General features: G+C 37.3%; 1 protein-coding gene across 1 annotated transcript in view; it reads right to left on the reverse strand.

The window, feature by feature from the left end:
* The window catches only part of LOC306864824 (C-Jun-amino-terminal kinase-interacting protein 3-like), a gene marked incomplete at its 5' end in the record, with an annotated part of 39,224 nt that overhangs the window by 1,797 nt on the left and 16,683 nt on the right, over positions 1-20,744 (reverse strand). The window contains 21 exons of the mRNA XM_079409080.1: positions 1,079-1,192; positions 2,568-2,739; positions 2,824-2,972; positions 3,093-3,160; positions 3,426-3,506; positions 4,498-4,617; positions 4,814-4,970; positions 5,046-5,240; positions 5,337-5,502; positions 8,846-8,998; positions 9,073-9,159; positions 10,859-10,909; positions 13,135-13,294; positions 14,503-14,673; positions 15,300-15,353; positions 16,119-16,267; positions 16,815-16,872; positions 18,468-18,620; positions 18,710-18,767; positions 19,251-19,268; positions 20,595-20,731. Coding sequence (XP_079265206.1) covers positions 1,079-1,192; positions 2,568-2,739; positions 2,824-2,972; positions 3,093-3,160; positions 3,426-3,506; positions 4,498-4,617; positions 4,814-4,970; positions 5,046-5,240; positions 5,337-5,502; positions 8,846-8,998; positions 9,073-9,159; positions 10,859-10,909; positions 13,135-13,294; positions 14,503-14,673; positions 15,300-15,353; positions 16,119-16,267; positions 16,815-16,872; positions 18,468-18,620; positions 18,710-18,767; positions 19,251-19,268; positions 20,595-20,731 — 2,471 coding nt within the window. The remainder of the gene's footprint in view (positions 1-1,078; positions 1,193-2,567; positions 2,740-2,823; positions 2,973-3,092; positions 3,161-3,425; positions 3,507-4,497; positions 4,618-4,813; positions 4,971-5,045; positions 5,241-5,336; positions 5,503-8,845; positions 8,999-9,072; positions 9,160-10,858; positions 10,910-13,134; positions 13,295-14,502; positions 14,674-15,299; positions 15,354-16,118; positions 16,268-16,814; positions 16,873-18,467; positions 18,621-18,709; positions 18,768-19,250; positions 19,269-20,594; positions 20,732-20,744) is intronic.

The raw sequence follows: 20,744 nt of genomic DNA on the forward strand, positions 1-20,744 counted from the left end.
AACCACTGACGGAAATATTCTATTGAACAATGGAGTGAATGAAAGAAGACTGAAGTGTTTACTTTTTAGTTTGTTGAAAAAATAATTGAAAAATACATTTCAATAATTACAAATAATTTTCTGATATGTATATGTGTATATGTGGATTTTTAAGTCTTCTGTTCCACATGTATACCACATTGTTTTTTATTTTCTACTTGTTTCCTTAGTTTTACTTATTTAAATTATTTCTGTTACCATGTCATATGCATGTACCAAGAGCTTCTGAAAAACCACAACAAATTCCTTGTGTTTGCGCGAATAAAAGCTCATTCTATTCTATATTTATATGACTGTTCATTCCACTCTATAAAATAACACTGAAAAGATATAAAACAAAATAATGAGGATAGAAGGACAGAGATAATTAATTCATGACCAAAACATGCAAAAACCACTTAAAAAACTAGTTTATTAATCAATGAAACATAAATGAAAGAAGACCATGGAGAACCCAAAATAAGTGTGATGGGGCATGATAATAATGACAGCTGTAACGCTCCACACTTACCCCTCAGTCCGAGGAGCTGCCCTCGATGAAGCACTACGGCTACAGGAGGGAGGAAGTGGGAAGGGGAACAAGGCAGGACAAGAGAGCAACACTCATGAGACAAAGCAAAAGAGGGTAGTGGAATAATAGAGAAAAAGGAACAGGAGAAAAGCTAGGAAGGAGATGACAAGAGGAGGCACAGGGTTTGTTGGGTAATTAATGGATTGAGGAAGTTGACCTAGCGGTTAATGATCTGGGATGATGACATTAAAGTTTGCAGGTTTATCCCAGGGTGGTGGCAACGAACTCAAGGGATGGTGAGATTCAAGCCTCTTAACTTGCTAAACTGGCAAGACTTCCTTGGTCAGCCAGCTTCAGAATGAGCAAGAGCAAGTTGGCTGACTACCAAAAATATCACTAACAACAAGCATAAACCAAGGACAGAGAAATGTTTAGTCTGATCACTGAAGGGAAAGGGAAATGGTTCAGGTGATAAAGGACCTTGTTAACATTAAAGCATGTGTACATACAAACACCCCTTAGACTTACTTTCAGTCAGAGGGATTGAGATGATGACGCCATTTCCAGTCCCCACCCACAATCGGTTTCCTCCAATCAGCAGCGCAGTTATCCTGACAAAAGAGAAGCCCAACTTTCCTGTACCTGTCAATCACAGACAACACAGAATGTAAATCATTTATATTGCGACTTCTGATCTTTATTCCATCAATAAATAGGACAATGAATAATTAACAATAAGTTTTAACAATAAATTTTTAAAGGGGTCATATGATGTTGCTAAAAAGAACAGAAGTTTGTGTATTTGGTGTAATGCAATGTGTTTATGCGGTTTAAGGTTCAAAAAACATTATTTTCCACATACTGTACATTATTGTTGCTCCTCTATGCTCCGCCTTTCTGAAACGCGTAGATTTTTAGAAAGCTCATCGTTCTGAGAAGCGAGGCCTGCTCTGATTGGCCAAGCGTGAGACGGAAATGTTACGCCCCTCACCGCATTGTGATGAGACTAAAACAGCAAAACCCATTACAAACGAGGCATTTGTTGCATCCAATGAGGACATAATTAATGATTATAATGACTCATGCGGTCTTTTTACGCGTCGCGTTGCATCGCGCTGCGTAAACATTACCATGTCTGCATTTGTGATCGGAGAAACGACAAACAACAGGCACTGCTCAAAACTCGCGTTTGAATCGTCAGTAGCAGAAATGTACTTACAGGCTGTGAGTCAGAAGCACCAGACTGTTCTTGCAAAGTTGGATTGCCCCACTTTATAGAAACAGCCTTTGAGCAAGCCAGCATTGTAGGCTAACGTTACTCTTCCAGGTTCAGGAAATAGTCCTCTGTAAATTGCGCTGCACACACTCGGATATTTGCGTTGTACTGTTCTGAAACAGTGTTGTAAATACAACTTAACCACTGATTTCTAGTTGTGTCCTCTTTTGGAAGCCCAAACAAAGTACTTTCACTCACAATGAAACACAGCATCTCTACGACATGGCACCGGCGGCAGCAACAATACTTCAGCCAGATTAAAAATCACGTACTCTTTCTTTGCTTATACATTTGGCCGTGTTTTGCTAATCTTCTCACACCGTGACGTAGACATGTGGGGGCGTGTTTGAATGAGCCGTTTTAGGGGGGCGTGGCAGAGTCTTAACTTTTATAAAGAATATCTCTTTGGGTTTGAGACTTTAGTCTTTGCAACTTCAGAGATCTTATCTATGCACAAACTCCTTGTAACACTCCAAAGAGAAAGGAAAACTTGTAATCGCATCATATGACCCCTTTAAAATCTTATTTTATTATACTTAATTGTTTTTAGTGTACATTTTCTGTTAAATTGCTTTTAAAAATCTGGTAAAATAAAACAAAATACAAGATGAAATAAAAGTCAAATTTTGCAAGAGGAGGCACTTAAGTACACATATAATCTTGCTTCTAAACTAATCTCTACACAGAGGTCTATAAATCAGAAGTGTTAAAGTAACAACAACAAAGTGAGAAGTGTTATACCCAGCATCTTGCTGACGTAAGGCTCGATATCCACATCTTGCAGATGCTGATGTGTGAGAGCGTGGTACAAGCGGAGCGTAGAATCCAACCGGATTGAAACCCAGACACCATCACCAATCCATGCCAGCTGTCTCACCTGGCTCTCCTTGCGTGGGTGAGCGTCAAATGATTTCTATATGAAGGAGAGAGAAACATAACATGAAGTCCCAAGACAAAGATTATAATGAGGACATCACATTCACTATCTGAGACTCGCCTCAATCTGCATGCTCTTGGGCTGGATCACGTGGATCTTGTTCTTGTTCCCACACCAGACTTTGTCATGAACCACAGCCATGCATCGGATGGAGTGGTGGGGTCTTCCCAGATCCATTAGGTGATAGTTAGATAGATCCCATTGCCCATCTGCGTTTACATTTCACATTTGTTATTATAAAATGCATGAATGAAAAATATTTATACCAAAACAGTTGACAAATAACTCTCTTTTTCTCATAAGTTTAACATTAGGAAGATGAAGCAAACCTTCAGCTCTGTGGAAGATTGCAAGAGTTCCATCAGCTAATGCAACCAAAACTCTCCCCTTCACATGTCTGAAGCACAAAGAAAAAAAGTAGGAAATTATTGGTATTTTGCATATAACTGGCATAACTTTTTATAAGTCCTTTTATATATACACTACCATAAAGTTTGCAGTCAGTACAATTTTTTTTTCCTGAATGAAATGTTTATACTTTGAGCAAGGATGCATTAAACTGATCACATGTGGCAAAGACTTTTACAAATAAGAGACTTCTTTAAAAACCGACCCTAAACCTTTGAACGGTAGTGTACATACTTCATTAGTATTCTACTTACACCAAACTCAGCACAGAATCTTTGAGTTTGATTGAATGAAGGCATTTCTTCCAGTTGGACACTGCAGAGTGGACATAAAGCCTGTGGACAGTTTACAGAGACCTTAGAGAGTATTTTACATGGTGCATATAATATTTGAGATTAGGGGTGGGCGATATGACCAAAATCTTATGTCGCAATGAGTAATTTTATTTCACAGTAACTGTATATATCCCGATATAGTTATTTTTGCTTTAAATAGGACCTTTATGATATCAAAATTTTTAATACCATAAAAAGTTCCGAATTCTTGTCACGTGTCAATATCACAAAAAACAAACTAATATTAGTCTAAGTAAACAAAAAACTCAAGCTCACTGAAGACAAGTAAACAGTCAGAATAAACTAACTACAAGCAATACGACACAAAAAGTACAGGAGAACAAATAAATAAGGAGTGCTGCGTATATTGAATAAAGCAATCAAATGTATAAAAACACTGCATATTCTTTCCTGTGTAAATTAAATATATATCTTCTAATTGAAGTTACAAAAGTGACTTAGTCAAGAGCAGTGAGATGTTTTCTCTCTTTTGTTTGTTTGATTAAAATGACAGACAGACAGCAGGAATATGAGACTGCTGTGACTTTAAGAGCTGCCCGGATCCAATATACTACTACACACGTGTTTTCTTTCTCAGCTGTTTGCTTTCACTTAAGACCTGAATTACTGTTTACGAGGATACTTGCAAAGACGTGCATTTTGACATACAAGTGTGTGTATTTAACCATTCACGTGCGCACCTCTCTGACAGCGCTCAGAAACAGTCTCTCAGACAGCACACATACAGCTAAATGAGTTCTCTTTAGCTGCTGATTGCATTTCAACGGCTTAAAGTCACTTGCAAATGATAAGTTTTCATGACCATGTAGAACAGCAATGTCACGTGTGCTTGTAACCATAATAGAGACAATAGTCCAAAATCTCTTCCGGTTGACAAATTTCTACCGGTTAATCGTATATCGCCCACCCCATTTGAGATAAAAATTTATAATATAGAATGTGAAAGTGCAACTGAAAATATGATAGTGACCAGCCGTTTTGGGCTCCCAGCCACATGGTCGGAGCAGCACTTGTTCCTGCCCGGTCGTCTGCTGCCTCTTCTGAGTCTGTGGGGGCTGATGCCACTTGCTCCTTCGGCACACCTGCCTCACTGATTGTACAAGGCACAGAACAGACCATTTAAATTCAACACACTCACCTAAATCATTTCCTAAAGTATTCAGCAAATAGCATGCAGTGAGAAAGAGAGGATTGGTTTAGAAAACTCCAAAAAGATTTCATAAACCTTTATGAAAGCAACTGGTGGGCATGTTTTTTTGTGGTTCACTAGGCTATATGTGGGATACCTGTGTGTGTTGTCAGTAAAGACATGCTCTGTGAAAGGTCCGAGTGTGCTCTCCTCATTCTCATTAGGCCCTGCCTCCTCGGACACCTCGGTGGCTTCTGTGGCTTCCTCCGCAGACTGTGACACTGCTAGGCTTCTGCACACTGGAGCTGTGGGAGCTAAACACAAAACATATGATGCCCACTATGCAGTCTCACAGATGCCTAACAAACGTTTTCAGTCAGTTTGCTGACCTTGGCTTCGGTCCTGCACGGGTGTGTCGGTGCGAGAGGAGCAGTTGCTGCGCACTACGCTGCAGTTCGTGGCACAGCCCACGATGGTGATCCCCGCCAGCATGCCCTCCACTCCACCCTTATCCTCTGAAGCCCCATCTCCAGCCTGCTGCTCCAGAAATATCTCACCTGCTGGGTAATCACTCTCACTGGCCGCTACACGCACGAAGAACACAAGTGACAGTTAACACATCTTTTACAGTGTCAGTTACAGCTGAGAGCGTGGTTGTTTGTATATGGCACTACGCAGACCTGGTACACTGGAGATGCACAGTACATGGGCATTGCACACATTAAACTGGTCGACAAGTGAGCAGGGCTGGTTTGCGTCGATAATGACCACTTTACTGGCTGAATGAGTGCTGGTCAGAATCCACACGCGGCTGCTCATGGAGTCGGTCTCGTGCAGCTCTTTAGGCTAAAAGAGGAAGAAAAACCAATGTTTAGATGCAGGTTTATTCAAATTATAATTATGTTCACTTCTAGCAGTTATTTACTTGAAGAAAGAAAGGGAAGCAGTAAAATGTAAAAGATGTACAGTGAGGTTCTACGACACCTTCTGATTTGGTGACTAATGAATTTAAAAAACAATTATATTAAACGATTTTAAAGAAGTAATAAAAAGTGTAGAATTGTAAATAATTTTACTCATTTTACATCATGGAATTTCTTTATATTCTTTACTATAAATTTAGCTGCAAAATAACTTTCTGCTTTTTCCAGGCTTAAATTTGATTGGAATTAAATGTTTGACATGGTCTCAGACATTCTGAATTTCCCAGACTTTTCCCACTGTGTGTGTCTATGTATTTACACTACTGTTCAAAGGTTTGGAGTCTGTAAAATGTATTATCTTTCTGAAAGAAGTCTCTTATGCTCTCCTAAACTGCATTTATTTTATGAAAAAAAGTTTTAAAATTGTGAACTATTACAACAATTAAAAAAAAAATTATATTGTAATATTTTAAAATGAGTATATTTCCTTTATTTTAAAAATTATTTAGTATATATATATATATATATATATATATATATATAAAGGATCTGGAGTGATTCTGGATGAAGGAATGGTTTCTGATCTCTTGTCAGGTGTTCTTTAACCTCATCAGGCATTATAGGAGAAAGTTTAGAGCTGTTAAACTGGCAAATGGAGGTTTCAAATAGTATTGAATAAAAGGGTGCCGCTAATTGTGGCCAATTTGTATTAGAGAAAAAACATATATTTCATAATGATATTTTCCCCCATTTTAAATTCTTATTATCCAATGAAAGGTTAGATTTTTGTGAATTTTTTAAATGCAAGATCAAAAGGATTAACAATGCAGATTAATATCTTTGATCATATTTACCAAGGGTGCCGATATTTTTGGCCATGACTATTATATTTATATATACACACACATTCACTAATCAGCCAATCACATGGCAGCAACTCAATGCATTTAGGCATCTAGATGTGGTGAAGACGACTTGCTGAAGTTCAAACCGAGCATCAGAATGGGGAAAAAAGGGGATTTAAGTGACTTTGAACGTGGAATGGTTGTTGGTACCAGACGGGCTGGTCTGAGTATTTCAAAAACTGCTGATCTACTGGGATTTTCACACACAACCATCTCTAGGGTTTACAGAGAATGGTCATAAAAAGAGAAAATATCCAGTGAGCGGATATTGGAATACCATCTCTGAACGCACAACACGTCAAACCCTGAAGCAGATGGGCTACAGCAGCAGAAGACCACACCGGGTGCCGCTCCTGTCAGCTAAGAACAGGAAACGGAGGCTACAATTCACACAGGCTCTCCAAATAGGACAATAGAAGATTGGAAAAACGTTGCCTGGTCTGATGAGTCTCGATTTCTGCTGCGACGTTCAGATGGTAGGGTCAGAATTTGGCATAAAGAACATGAAAGCATGGATCCATCCTGCCTTGTCTCAACAGTTCAGGCTGGTGGTGGTGGTTTAATGGTGTGGGGGATATTTTCTTGGCACACTTTGGGCCCCTTAGTACCAATTGAGCATCGTTTAAACGCCACAGCCTACCTGAGTATTGTTGCTGACCATGTCCATCCCTTTATGACTACAGTGTACCCATCTTCTGATGGCTACTTCCAGCAGGATAATGCACCATGTCACAAAGCTCAAATCATCTCAGGCTGGTTTCTTGAACATGACAATGAGTTCACTTTACTCAAATAGTCACAGTCACCAGATCTCAATCCAATAGAGCACCTTTGGGATGTGGTGGAACGGGAGATTTGCATCATGGATGTGCAGACGACAAATCTGCAGCAACTGCGTGATGCTATCATGTCAATATGGACCAAAATCTCTGAGGAATGTTTCCAACACCTTGTTGAATCTATGCACGAAGAATTAAGGCAGTTCTGAAGGTAAAAGGGGGTCCAACCCGGTACTAGCAAGGTGTACCTAATAAAGTGGCCAGTGAGTGTGTGTGTGTGTGTGTGTATATATATATATATATATATAATACAAACTCAGAAGAGCCAGAGCCCCGACCCCCATCATGTGCACCTTCTACAGAGGCACCATCGAGAGCATCCTAACCAGCTGCATCACTGTGTGGTATGGCGCTTGCAACGCATCCTGCCGCAAGTCACTTCAGCGAATAGTGAGAGCAGCTGAGAAGATCATTGGTGTCTCTCTCCCCTCCCTCCAGGACATTTACAGCACCCGTCTCACCCGCAAAGCCCTCCGCATTGCAGGTGATCCCACCCACCCGACACACAGCTTCTTCAGTCTGCTGCCATCAGGGAGGAGACTGCGGAGTCTCCAGGCGAGGACCAGCAGACTGAAGGACAGCTTCATACATCAGGCTGTCAGGAAGCTGAACTCCCTCCCGTCCCTGACCCTCCTCCCCTCTTTTTACCCCATACAACACTGAACTCTGACACTATGAGAGACCCCCATTTATTTAACTGGTTTGCACTCCATCTATTCTGCCATGTGCCTTATGTCACTTTACCTATCTTTTTTATTTTTCTACAATGTTCTCAGACTGACAAGCTCTTTTTGCACTACAAATATATCTGCACAGTTTTGTTTTTATTTAACTGGTTTGCACTATCTGCCATGCGCCTTATGCCACTTTATCTATTTCTTTATTTTTTTTCTACAATGTCCTTACTTGTATAGCTATATAGTTGTATGTACATATGTTTAAACTGTATTATCTGTATTTGAACGTGTTTAATGTTAACTGTTTACACCAAGGGTCTGAGGGTAACGCAATTTCAATTCTCTGTATGTATGTGCTGTACATGTGGAAGAATTGACAATAAAGCAGACTTGACTTGATATATATAATATTTTAAAAATTATTTTTGAAATCAATTATTGAATGAAAGGCTGAATTACTCCAGTCTTCTGTCACATGATCCTTCAGAAATCATTCTAATATGCTGATTTGATACACAATAAACATTTCTTCTTATTGTCAATGTTTTATTATTTTTTGTTGAGGATGTTACTTTCTTGAGGATTCTTTGATGAACAGAAAGTTCAAAATAACTGCAAGTGTAATTTTTAAATACAATTTTTGTAACATTACAAAACATTAAGAAAACAAACTGTCATTTTTGATCAATTTAATGCATTACTACTTTGAATAAAAGTAGAAATATCTTTAAAAAATATATATATATATTGATCCCAATTTTTTCTGTTTGAACATCTGTCGTAATTTTTTTTTTTTTTCATGTAATTTCATGTGTTTTATTCTTGTTTTTTTAAAAGCCGTTTACCTTCTTTTTCTCTGGTGAGCTCTGCTCACTCTTGCCGTCTCCGCCTTCATCTTCACCAGTCAAAGGATCTGAGCCATTGGACGGCTTCACAGCTGCAGTCTCCTGATTGGGTGTCTTCCAGCCAGTGAGATCCACACCAGCAGCACACCATAGCTGGAGAACAAGAGTCTGAGTTCATAACTTCAAACCCTCAAAACAAACAGCCTGTAAGCCTGTGTGTCCTTTACCTTCCTATTGGGGTCTTTCTCCACCAGAGGGCGGCAGTACACTGGCACAGGGACATTTTTCATGCGATTATCCTCCTTCTCATTGGCCTGCGAGGACACAGGAAGAGAGTGATGCTCACAAGGCCTTTGTCAATAAGATCACTGCCACACACTACAAGCCATACTCAGAGCTCCCATCATGCCCTGGTTAAGATTGCCTTGATCCAGGGCAGACAGAGAAAGGGGAAACCAAAAAGCAAACCAGAGCAGCAGATCAAAGTCTGTTAGAGGGTTACAAAGCAGAAGCATGCGCAATGACAAGAGTCAATCTACTGTATAGTCAGCAAATGCCACTGAGAGACAGAGAGAGCAGCAAATCATGACTCAAGTGTTTCTAAGATGGAGGAAGGTTTGATACGGACCAAAATATGTTACACAACACTGACAGAATAGTAATTTTTACCATCTGAATTAATTTAATTTGATCTAAGACTATGTTGCCTGTATACAATTAAATATTAAATTGAGATTATATGAGATTAAAATGAGCTTTCTTTACATTTTAGACACCTGAAATTTGTTTGAAACTGTTAGATGAGACTTCAACTAAACTCTGCTTACATACTAGATTAGAATAACCATTTATCTTTATTATCTTTAAAAAGGCAACCCTTGTGAAAAAGAAGTATACTTTAACACTTTTGATTCATACTTTTTATCGTTTTTTGAAATACAGTTGAAGTATACTGCCAAACGTACAGGTATGATAAACTATATGGTGAACATGCTTAAATATTAATTCTATTGAAACCTGTCATTTAAATATATTTGCAATTCCACATTTATAATATTGTTAAATTGCAATTCTTTAAAGTAAAACTTTTTTAATATTGTTTTATAAAAGTACTTAAGTATGTTCAGAAACAGTCATGAAAGTATATTTTCTTTTAGTTCACCTAAGTGGCCTTTTATTTCAAGAATATTATATATTATATAGTTGTTTTTTTTTGTTTTTTTATATAAAAGGGACCAAACTGTGTTTTAAAATTAAATTGTAATAGTAATCAACTATGGCCATTGCATTACTTGCCTAATAAATATGAAAAATGTTGAACAGAAAGAAATCTATGTATTAAACCTGTTCCTGTTACATGAAATCAGAACATATGACATATACATTTTAGGGTTTAACATAATTTAATGTAACTTTTTAAGCTGAAATTTAGCAGAATGGGTGCCTTTTCACACAACATACTAATATTATAAAAAAGTGTTGAAATCATTGAAAGGTTCTCTTACAAAACAGTATTCAGGCGATACCATGGTACAGTAGTGGTATCAGATGGTAATACTATGGTACTTACTTCTCCAATATACTATTGCATATCAAGTGCTGATTGATTACCATATTCATGTACCACTGTATTTGAATATATGGTACTACATTTACATTTCAGGCTGTCTTGCAACAACGCTGACATATAAATTATGATTACTGGCATATGACTTCTATCAGTGTAGTTTGTAAGCAACTGTAAAATCGGCCAAATGTCTAAAATGCAGTAAATAATGTATTAACTTGATAGTGTTAGCGAAGCGACAGGAAAGCATGGCGACAGCTATAAAACACCAGGGGTTTCATTCCTAAAGATATATTCAATTTAGCAGAGACATTATTTTCTGCTATGTCAGTATTCTGTTGTGTCTACGCTATGACTTGCTGACAGAGGCTGAGTCAGGTTAGGGCCGGGAGTTAAAGGGACAGGGTGGGAGAGGTGCATGCTGGTCCTCTGCCACTCAGACTTGCCTGCGTCCTCTTCGCTGTGGTATCTTGAGCACTGTCCGCCTGCGAGCCGTTCTGTAGGAGATCACAGTTAGAGCCACCGCGACACTGTCACCACGGCATCCCTGACATTAACACTGTTGCCACTCCAGAAACCAGCACAATGGGGACTAGTCAACTAGTCCCAGAAAACAGCAAACAATTCCAGACTAACCAGTGTTACCACTGGTTACCACTTAGTAAGAATTCACATGGACGATGTGGCACCGAACATGTTAAACCAATTATAATAGTTAAACGTTGTTAGTGGGACAAAATGCTAAATCATTGTATTTTACGGTCTTCAGCTTTACAGAAAAATAAGCAAAGACATAATACATAATATAATACTAATATATATTATAATACTAATTAATATATATATATGTTTAACTTTTGTTGTTTTTGTCTTTTTTTTAGAAAAATATACAATTTTATATTTAAAAGTACCTATAATTTCTTAATTTATCTAGTTTTATTTTTTCATTGTAGTCAGTTCAGTGCTTCAGCTTCATTATTTAAACTTATTTCATTTTAGTTAGTTGTCGAGGCAACATTTCTGATTTCCGTCTTTTATAAAAAATTATAAAACATTTATACGAATGTATACAGTGCCCTCCGAAAGTATTGGAACAGTGAGGCCAATTCCTTTATTTTTGCTGTAGCCTGGAAAAGCATCACAAAAGAAGAATGCAAAAGTTTGGTGATGTCAATGGGTCACAGGCTTGATGCAGTTAGTTAAACTAAATATCAAGTCTTTTTCACTTTAATCTGTTAATTCTATCTGGTAACATGAAAATGGGTGGGTTCAAACAAAAGGTGCTATCTTCTAAATTGTGTATCAGATTCAGATGAAAATTCCTGTAAATAAAAGCTGAAATGTTAATCTCTCATCTCATATTCATCTTTTGATGTCAAACCCAAATGTTTTCAGTCTACAGCAAAAATAAAGGAATTGGCCTTACTGTTCCAATACTTTCTGAGGGTACTGTACATAAATATATATATATATAAATTAGAAGCACACAATTCCCTAGAATATCATTATATGCTTAAACATTAAGATTTGTACTCATAGAAATGACTAAAGTAGTCAAACATGTTCATTAGAAGGGGGTGACCCAATACTTTTGGCAATATAGTGTGTGTGTGTATATATATATATACACACACACACACACACACACACACACACACACACACACGCATATAGTTGAAAACTTTCCATACACCTTTCAGAATCTGCAAAATGTTAATTATTTTACCAAAATAAGAGGGATCATACAAAATGCATGTTATTGTTTATTTAGTATTGACCTGAATAAGATATTTCACATAAAAGATGTTTACATATAATCCCCAAGAGAAAATAAGTTGAATTTATAAAAATGACCCCGTTCAAAAGTTTACATACACTTGATTCTTAATACTGTGTTGTAACCTGAACGATCCAAAGCTGTGTTTTTTTCTTTAGTGATAGTTGTTCATGAGTCCCTTGTTTGTCCTGAACAGTTAAACTGCCTGCTGTTCTTCAGAAAAATCCTTCAGGTTCCACAAATTCTTAATGCATGGCTTTTCCTTCTGGAGCATCAGTGAGTGTTTGAACCTTCTGTAATAGTTGCATATGAGTCCTTCAGTTGTCCTCAGTGTGAAAAGATGGATCTCAGAATCATACAGTCATTGTTGGAAAGGGTTCAAATCCACAAAAATGCTGGAAAACCAAAGAATTTGTGGGACCTGAAGGATTTTTCTGAAGAACAGCAGGCAGTTTAACTGTTCAGGACAAACAAGGGACTCATGAACAACTATCACTAAAGAAAAAAACACAGCTTTGGATCGTTCAGGTTACAACACAGTATTAAGAATCAAGTGTATATATAATTGTTTTATTTAAATTAACAACAAATATTTTAATAGTTTTAGTTTTAATTAATAACACTATCATTGTTCACTGTTACATACTTTGCCACATTTTGCCAGTATCTTGTAGTGTAGCTAATTAATTTTTAAATTTTTTCCACTAAACTGCTCTTACACATGTTCAACAAGCAATTCATCACCTCACATAAACTCAGATGCCTTTGCTTATCTTGGGAGGAGCTAAACTAGGACACGCCCCTTGTGGTGCATTTGGGTCCATCTTTATTTAATTTTTTTCACTTGTATTTGACTTTCTGACAAAACCGAGTCACTTCAGTCTCTATGTGGAGATAATCTACTTAGAGAGATCAGGGGTCAAGGGTCAACATAGGAGCAGATACCTGTTTCAATCGGGACGGGACACTCCAGCCACAGGTCTGCATGGGGCCGTCCTTCCGGCGCATGTGCTCGCGCACCTGCCGGTACTGCTCTCGACGCTGCTCTCTGCGAGTACAGAGCGCAGAATCGCTGAGGAGAGACGCAACACCGTTACTGGGCAGTCTACAGGGCGAAGAGAAAGAGAGAGGGAGCAGTCAGCGAAAGAGCGAGAGAACCAACCAGCCAGCCAGCCGAGCCCAAAAAGAAATGCCAGACACACTGCGTGAAGTGAAAATGTTATATTTCATTTACATTTATGCATTTGGCAGATGTTCTTTAATGGTAATGGAGGGCGAGGCAAACAGATTAAAAAAAAAAAAATTGATATGTATATGTTGATATGAGCTGATGTTTTAAAATGTTCTGACAAATAAAACAATGAATGCATAAAACATTTACATTTATTCATTTGGCAGCAGTGTTGCTATTTTTTACTAAAACTATTACAAATAGTTTTCATCAATCTGTTATATCACCGAAGCAGCAGAGAAAGCCTCAAGATAGCTATGGCTCAAGAGAGGAGGTCCATGGGGGCAAAGTAGCTAGATTTGCCAACTGGACACAAGCTGGGGTCTGATCAGCCTCAGCTGGGTCGCCTGGATGAGGGTGTATGATGTTGAAAGACCCGAAACACCCAATGATTCCAGGAACATCACTGAAGATGTGTCCAGTAGCATCAGTAGATGTATTTTATAAATAAAATTTAATATTTTATTAGATGAAAAACTTAAAAACCTAACGCAAAACTAAATGAAAAATAGAAATGTTGCCTCTGCAAATAACTGAAATAATATAAATTAATGTACTAAAAATGCAGAAACTAAAATAAAAATAAACCTAAAAAGAAATATAATAAATAAAAAGCACAAACTAAAACATAAACTAAAAATATAAAAATAAAAGCTAATTAAAAATACAGTTATTAATATCATTATGCATTTTCCCAGAGAACTAAACCCCACAACCTAAATTAAGTAATTATTAAATAAAATGCCAAAAACCCAAAAAATTCAAGTTTTGATTTAGAGATAATGTTAGAATTAATCAGTAGAAATTGTTTTTATTTTTAGTTTTATTTAAAGCAATAGAAGTCTATGATATTTCCTTGGATAACTCCTCCTGTAAGTAAACTGAGTGCGTGTGCAACAGCTAAAAGTCAAATGCAGCATTAGCACACAGCATTTAGCAGGAGTCAGCTTGCCTAAGCAGAGGAAAGAGAGAGTAGACATGGGGAACAGAGGAAGAGGGAGGACAAACAGCTACAATGTGTGGATGAGGCTGTGAGGACATATGAGACAGAGACACAGTCAGGTATGCATGTTTCCTCTCACTCTTCAGGCATGAACTCCAGTATGCAGTTGGAGGTGGAGATCTGGCACATGGTTTGGGAGCGTCTCTGGTTGTAGCCAGCAGGAGAGGGAGACTTGTAGTGAATGTTGACACTGGTGTATGGCCGTTTCACTGGAGGAGGGCTTGCAGATGAGCTAAAAAGACGTGCAAAGCTGGAGATAGACACAGAGCAAAGTGAGTAGGTAAAGGAACAGGAAAACAGATAATATGATAAAATTAGTGCTAAAACTATTTTAACATCATTAAGATATTTCAGCTGTTTGAAATCAAGCCCCTGATTTTCCTTATATACTCATTTAAGAGTTTAACACAAAGACAAAATGTGACCCTGGACCACAAAAAAAAATTGTCATAAGTGTCAATTTTTCGAAATTGAGATTTATACATCATCTGAAAGAATAAATAAGCTTTCCATGGATGTATAGGTTGTTATGATATTGACAATATTCGGCCGAGATACAACTGTTTGAAAATCTGGAATCTGAGGGTGCACAAAAATCTAAATATTGAGAAAATCGCCTTTAAAGTTGTCCAAATGAAGTTCTTAGCAGTGCATATTACTGATCAAAAATGAAGTTTTGATATATTTATGGTAGGAAATTTATCTTCATGGAACATGATCTTTACTTAAAATCCTAATGATTTTTGGCATAAAAGTAAAATCAATCATTTTGACCCATACAATGTATTTTTGGCTATTGATACAAATATTCCCCAGCGACATAAGACTGTTTTGTGGTCCAGGGTCACAAATGTCTAAAACCGCTGTAATACTCACAACTGCCAGATTATGGACTTCTTCTTCTCTGGTAGAGGACTTTCTCGAGATGCCCTGTGGAAGTAAAATGGATAAACATAAAATGAAGTCTGCATTGTATAATATATATACTGCACACACACACACACAATTTTACTGTAAATGTTTTTTTATTTATGGCTTGCTTACTTACAATTAATTTAGAACTCAACAGGAAAATACATGTGCTTTTAAAGTAAATTATTGTTAAAAAGATTTATTTAAATTAAAAAAACTATGTAAAAGGACAGTAAAAGGATATTCCTGCATGATGCATCACGGTTTTTTTTTATTCACACATGTGAATAGGTTTTGTTTTGCACTACAAATCAAATCAAAGTTTGGGGTTGGTAAGATTATTTAATATTTTTAAAATAAGTATCTTATTCTCACCAAAGCTGCATTTATTTGATCATTAAAATGTAAAAGTAATATTGTGAAATATTATTACAATAACTGTAAATGTTACTCCAGTCTTCAGTGTCCTTCAGAAATCATTCTAATATGCTGATTTGGCATTCGGGAAACATTTCTTATAATTAATCAATGTTAAAAATAGTTGCTATGTCATCAGTTATGTACATTAGGGTGTTTTGTAACATTTTATGTTACATTACAATGCATTAATGCATTTTTACTCCCTATCGACCAGGTTTTTATGAGTATTGTATTGACAAAGTCATTTAGATGTGCAAATGTCTGAGATTTTGTTTACATGCTTTGATGCAAAATAAAAGTAAGTGTCTGAATGAGAGTTGATTTGGATGTGAGATTTTATGTCTGTGTCTGCTTCTCCCTCACCTGATCATCTCGGTCCAGCGCACAGCTTCCTGAAGCTCCATCAGTCTCTCCTTATACTGGTTGCGCTCCATCAGCACGCGGGCCATCTCTACACGTGTGAACCGTCGTCTTTGCATCATGGCCACATCGTCCTGCAGTGGAGATGAGTACTGCACCACAGAGCCACACAGAACAGAGCAGCACCACAAAACATGGCAGCAGTGAAGCGGAGGTTAGTGCATCAGGCCTTCAGCATTTCACAGCATCAAATATGAGGTTACTAAAGCATTGCAAGAAGGTTAAACGTTTACTGCTCATAGCATTTTCATTAAAAACCGTTAGAGCATAAAGCAAAGCCTATAGAAGTGACTGGTAGTAAAATTTCTCATATCCAACCACTGACTCTTTACAACTTGATTTAATGTAATACATTTAAATTCTCACTTTAAAGGTCATAAATGCTTTTAATATTATTAATAATATAAGAAAAAAAATATTTTTATATTTGAGACTTTAGAGCTCTGTTCAAAAATCTAGTGAGCATGATTGTTTCACTGAGCTCATCACAGTGCATTCTGGGATATACTATGCTGTCACTAAACTGAGCTAAAACAAGGTGTTTTTGGAGAAAACATAATTAAAGTTACTAGCTATTCATGTCAGTGAGGCAGCTCACTAGTTTTGGAGCAGAAAAAGAGACGGAAGTGTTTGACTTACATCCTCTCCACCCTCATCTTTAGAGTCCTGAGATGCTCCTAAAGCTTCAGCTCTCAACCTTTAATCAAAGGGAGACATTCAGACTTTAATTCGATTGGAGTCACAGAGACTTTTAGACTCACAGAGACTCTTAAAAAGACCATAAACCACTTTTGGAGACACAGGACGCGTTTTTGCATTCCACTGTGCTGTGCAATAGACAAGTGCTTTGTCTATTGTCTGTGTGCATGTGCTAAATGGACACATTTGACCATTGTGTTCAAATGTCACATATTTTCCGGTGACTCACACGTGACACGGCGTTATAGAAACTGAAATATATACCTTTTAAAAAACGTGAAACCTTGAAATATGCACACATTCACAACATAGGTTCTGTAAATGTTTCTTGCCTCGTCTCATTCAGTAACAAAATACATAAATCGCATAAATGATAAACGAGATGTTAGAGTACTGAGGCAGACCAGCCTAAAACCTTATTCACAATTTTGTTATCCTAACAACACAGAAAGTGACATGTAATGGATTACAGCAGAGCTGCATCAATAATATCAAATATTAGAGAGGAGTGGTGGCAGGCTTCTCCTGATATTTTAATAACAATTACAAAAGAATAAAATAAAGCATATTTTGTTACCTTTTTTTAACTTGGAAGGGTTCAATTTGAGCAGATGATTATTATACCCTCACTGTTATCGTCAGAGTGCATTTCAGCATCTGGCTCATATTCGTGATCTCAACCATATTCTCAAAACTATCGTTTTCAACATCTTCAAAAACAAAATTTTGAACGCTATTCACCACATCCACCGTCAAATGACAGTGACACTTATATTTCATTGCGTACAGTTATTGCCCTGCAGTAAAGCCATTCAAATCAGTTAAATTTTTGCAGATGATATTTATTTTATGCCTGCGGTAATTATGAGTGGAATTGCACTTATTGAGTCATCAGATATTTAATTATTGTTGGGCAGGGAAAACATACTTTCACTTTTACGTACCTTGGATTGCTAGCGACCCTATATATGTTTTACAAAAAAAAAAGAATTAGAAAACAGATATTCTTTTATCATTTTATAAAAAAAAAATCTTGTTATATTGTTTAGAATTAATAGACTGAGGAATACTAAGAAAGTTGATGTCTAACTTGATGTCTAAAATGAAGGAGGGAGAGGGTATTGAATGACGTCCTGGGTCGCTAAAGACCTGAGCTATGCATTTAAAGGGATAGTTCACTCAAAAATGAAAATTCTGTCATAATTTACTAACCCTCAAACCTCAAACCTGTATAAATGTCTTTGTTCTGCTGAACACAAAGGAAGATATTCTGAAGAATGTGGGAAACAGAGCAGTTCTGGGGCACCATTGACTTGTATAGTATTATTTTTCCTACTATGGAAGTCAATGGTGCCCAAAACAGCCTGGTTACAAACTTTCTTCAAAATATCTTCCTTTGTGTTCAGCAGAAGAAAGAAATTCATACAGGTTTGGAACTACTTGAGGGTGCGTAAATGACAGAATTTTCATTTTTGGGTGAACTATCCCTTTACGGGTTGAAATTGTTTTTAAGGACCGATCTTAAAGTCTATCAACAAACAATGTTGTGACAGAAAAACTCAGTGGAAACAAACACAGGCAAAAGATCCAGACCTCTTTAGCTCCTCCTCCAGTTCTTTCACTCTCTGGTCCACTTTGCTCTTGGACTGTTTCACGGTTTCCAGCTCTTCCCGGAGAACTTCCTGTTCACTCGACAGATCATCCACTTTAGCAATCAGGTCATTCTTCACAATATTCAGGGCATTCCTACAGACATCAAGTGACTTCATTAGAGCATGAAGACGCATATATACACGGGCAAATAAACACACATTCTGTCTGTCTTTCTCTCTTACTTGGTCTCCAGTAGTTGTTTGTTCTCTGTTAGTAGATTTTCCACCTCTTTCCCCATACCTGTGAGACATACAGTGTTAGAAGGAGCAAAGACCACCATGAACTCTTTCCTCAGATAAACAGACTAAGGGACAGCTGATTCAAAACTACATCACGATTGTTTGAAATTACACCACAATCACAAAAAATGACAGTACATTTTATTATTTCAGAAGCTATTTAATACTAAGTCAGTGAAATCTCCTCTTTATTGTGACACTGAACAATGACCTTTAAGGGTTTTATTTACAAGACATCTAAAGGGGTATAATCACAGTCTAACTTGATAAGTGAACTGTAGAACATCCAAACTGACTTTGTAATATGATTCATATGAGCCGAAAAGCCATGCATTCGAAAGCACAGCACTGAGCAGCCAAAGTTAATAGGATTAGAAGAGCAGAAGCACAGGAGAAAATCTCAAAGCATAACTACAAATAAGAAACGTATAACAATGTCCTACTGAAAATAACATGAGGGGGACTAGGAGGCTATGAGCCTTACCAAAGAAATCATCCCGGACTGAAACAGAGAGCCGAGGAGGAAACAGAAGGAAAGTGGCGAGGAAGGACGAGGCAGCCAAATGACAGGAGGAGTAAAGGTATGAATGTGAAGACAGAAGAGAAGATTAAAAGAAGATGATGGAAATGAAGAGAGGTTAAATTAAAAGAAAAGATTAAGAGAAGAGAGAAAAACAAATGGACAGGTACATGTTAGATATTTATCATCACACACATACATATACGCACACACACACACACCTGATAATTCCTTTATAAAGCAAAATCAATAAAACGAATGATCAGCTATCACTATTACTTTACAAAGTTTTTTTTAAATTTATGAGATCTTTCAAATATTATATTTTTGAGGGACTACCTTTAACAAAACAGCTATTTATTAAAGACATGCACATACACATTCAAAGGTTTGTGGTCAGGAAGATTTTAAAATAACTCTTATGCTCACCACGACTGCTTTTGTTTGATCAAAAACGCAGTAATACATTAATATTGTGAATTTTTACAAAACTGTTAGAATGTCTGTTAGAATGTATTTTAAAATAGTCTTCACTGTAACTTTCAATCAATTAAAAGTTCTTGATGAACAAAAGTATTAATTTCTTTCAAAATCTTTAAACAGACGCGTATTTTTAAACGTTTTATATAGCCTTTTGTCGCTTAATGTTGTGTTCCTGAGGTACAGTTTAATGTGTTTAAAGTAATATGACTAATTGTGTTTCATGTTGGTGTTAAATCCATGCAAAGGTCATGAAGGGCAAAAAAGAATGAGAACTAAAAATACCAACCAATCAGTGATCAGATACACACCTGAGAATTCCCCTAGGGGCGTGGCCGAGAGAAGCACACACAGGAAGGAAGCACAGAGAGGGGTCAAGGGTCAGTGAGTGAGACGGCCAATCAAAAGAAAGATCCACCTTCACACTGAGATAAACAAATCAACAGCTCTACCTTGATAATGAAACAAAACAAATCAGAAAACTGCCAACATAAATAACGGCAATTACGCAAATGAAACAACTCAGGATAACATCATCAGACCAAAATTTGCTTAGGGGCAGGAGATACAGCCGTGAAGCAAGCATGATATCCCAAGAGACCTTGCTTTGGGGATATATCCAGCAGTGGGGCTTCCTGACAAAAGGCATGCAGTTCAAAGTGTAGGAAAGAAAGGCCCTTAGCCACCATACGCTTAGCAATGGTACTTCAAATATCAACAGAAAATGAAAAATCTTTGATCTTAAATGCAGGTTGCATAAGGTTACCTGCATTTATGAGAAACTGTCAATCAACTGCAGAGGTCAAATGTTCAATAAAGGGTCTTCACTGGAACTATGAAGCTTACCGAGAAGTTCCGCTCCTGCGTCCACATCACCGATGATGTCCGACTTGGCGTCTTTGATCTCATGGTACAGAGAGTCTGTGTTGATGCCGAATGCCTCATTCACTATGCCCTGAGAAGGACTTCAAAGGAACA

This window comes from Barbus barbus (assembly GCF_936440315.1).
Source record: "Barbus barbus genome assembly, chromosome: 4".
NCBI lineage: Eukaryota > Metazoa > Chordata > Actinopteri > Cypriniformes > Cyprinidae > Barbus > Barbus barbus.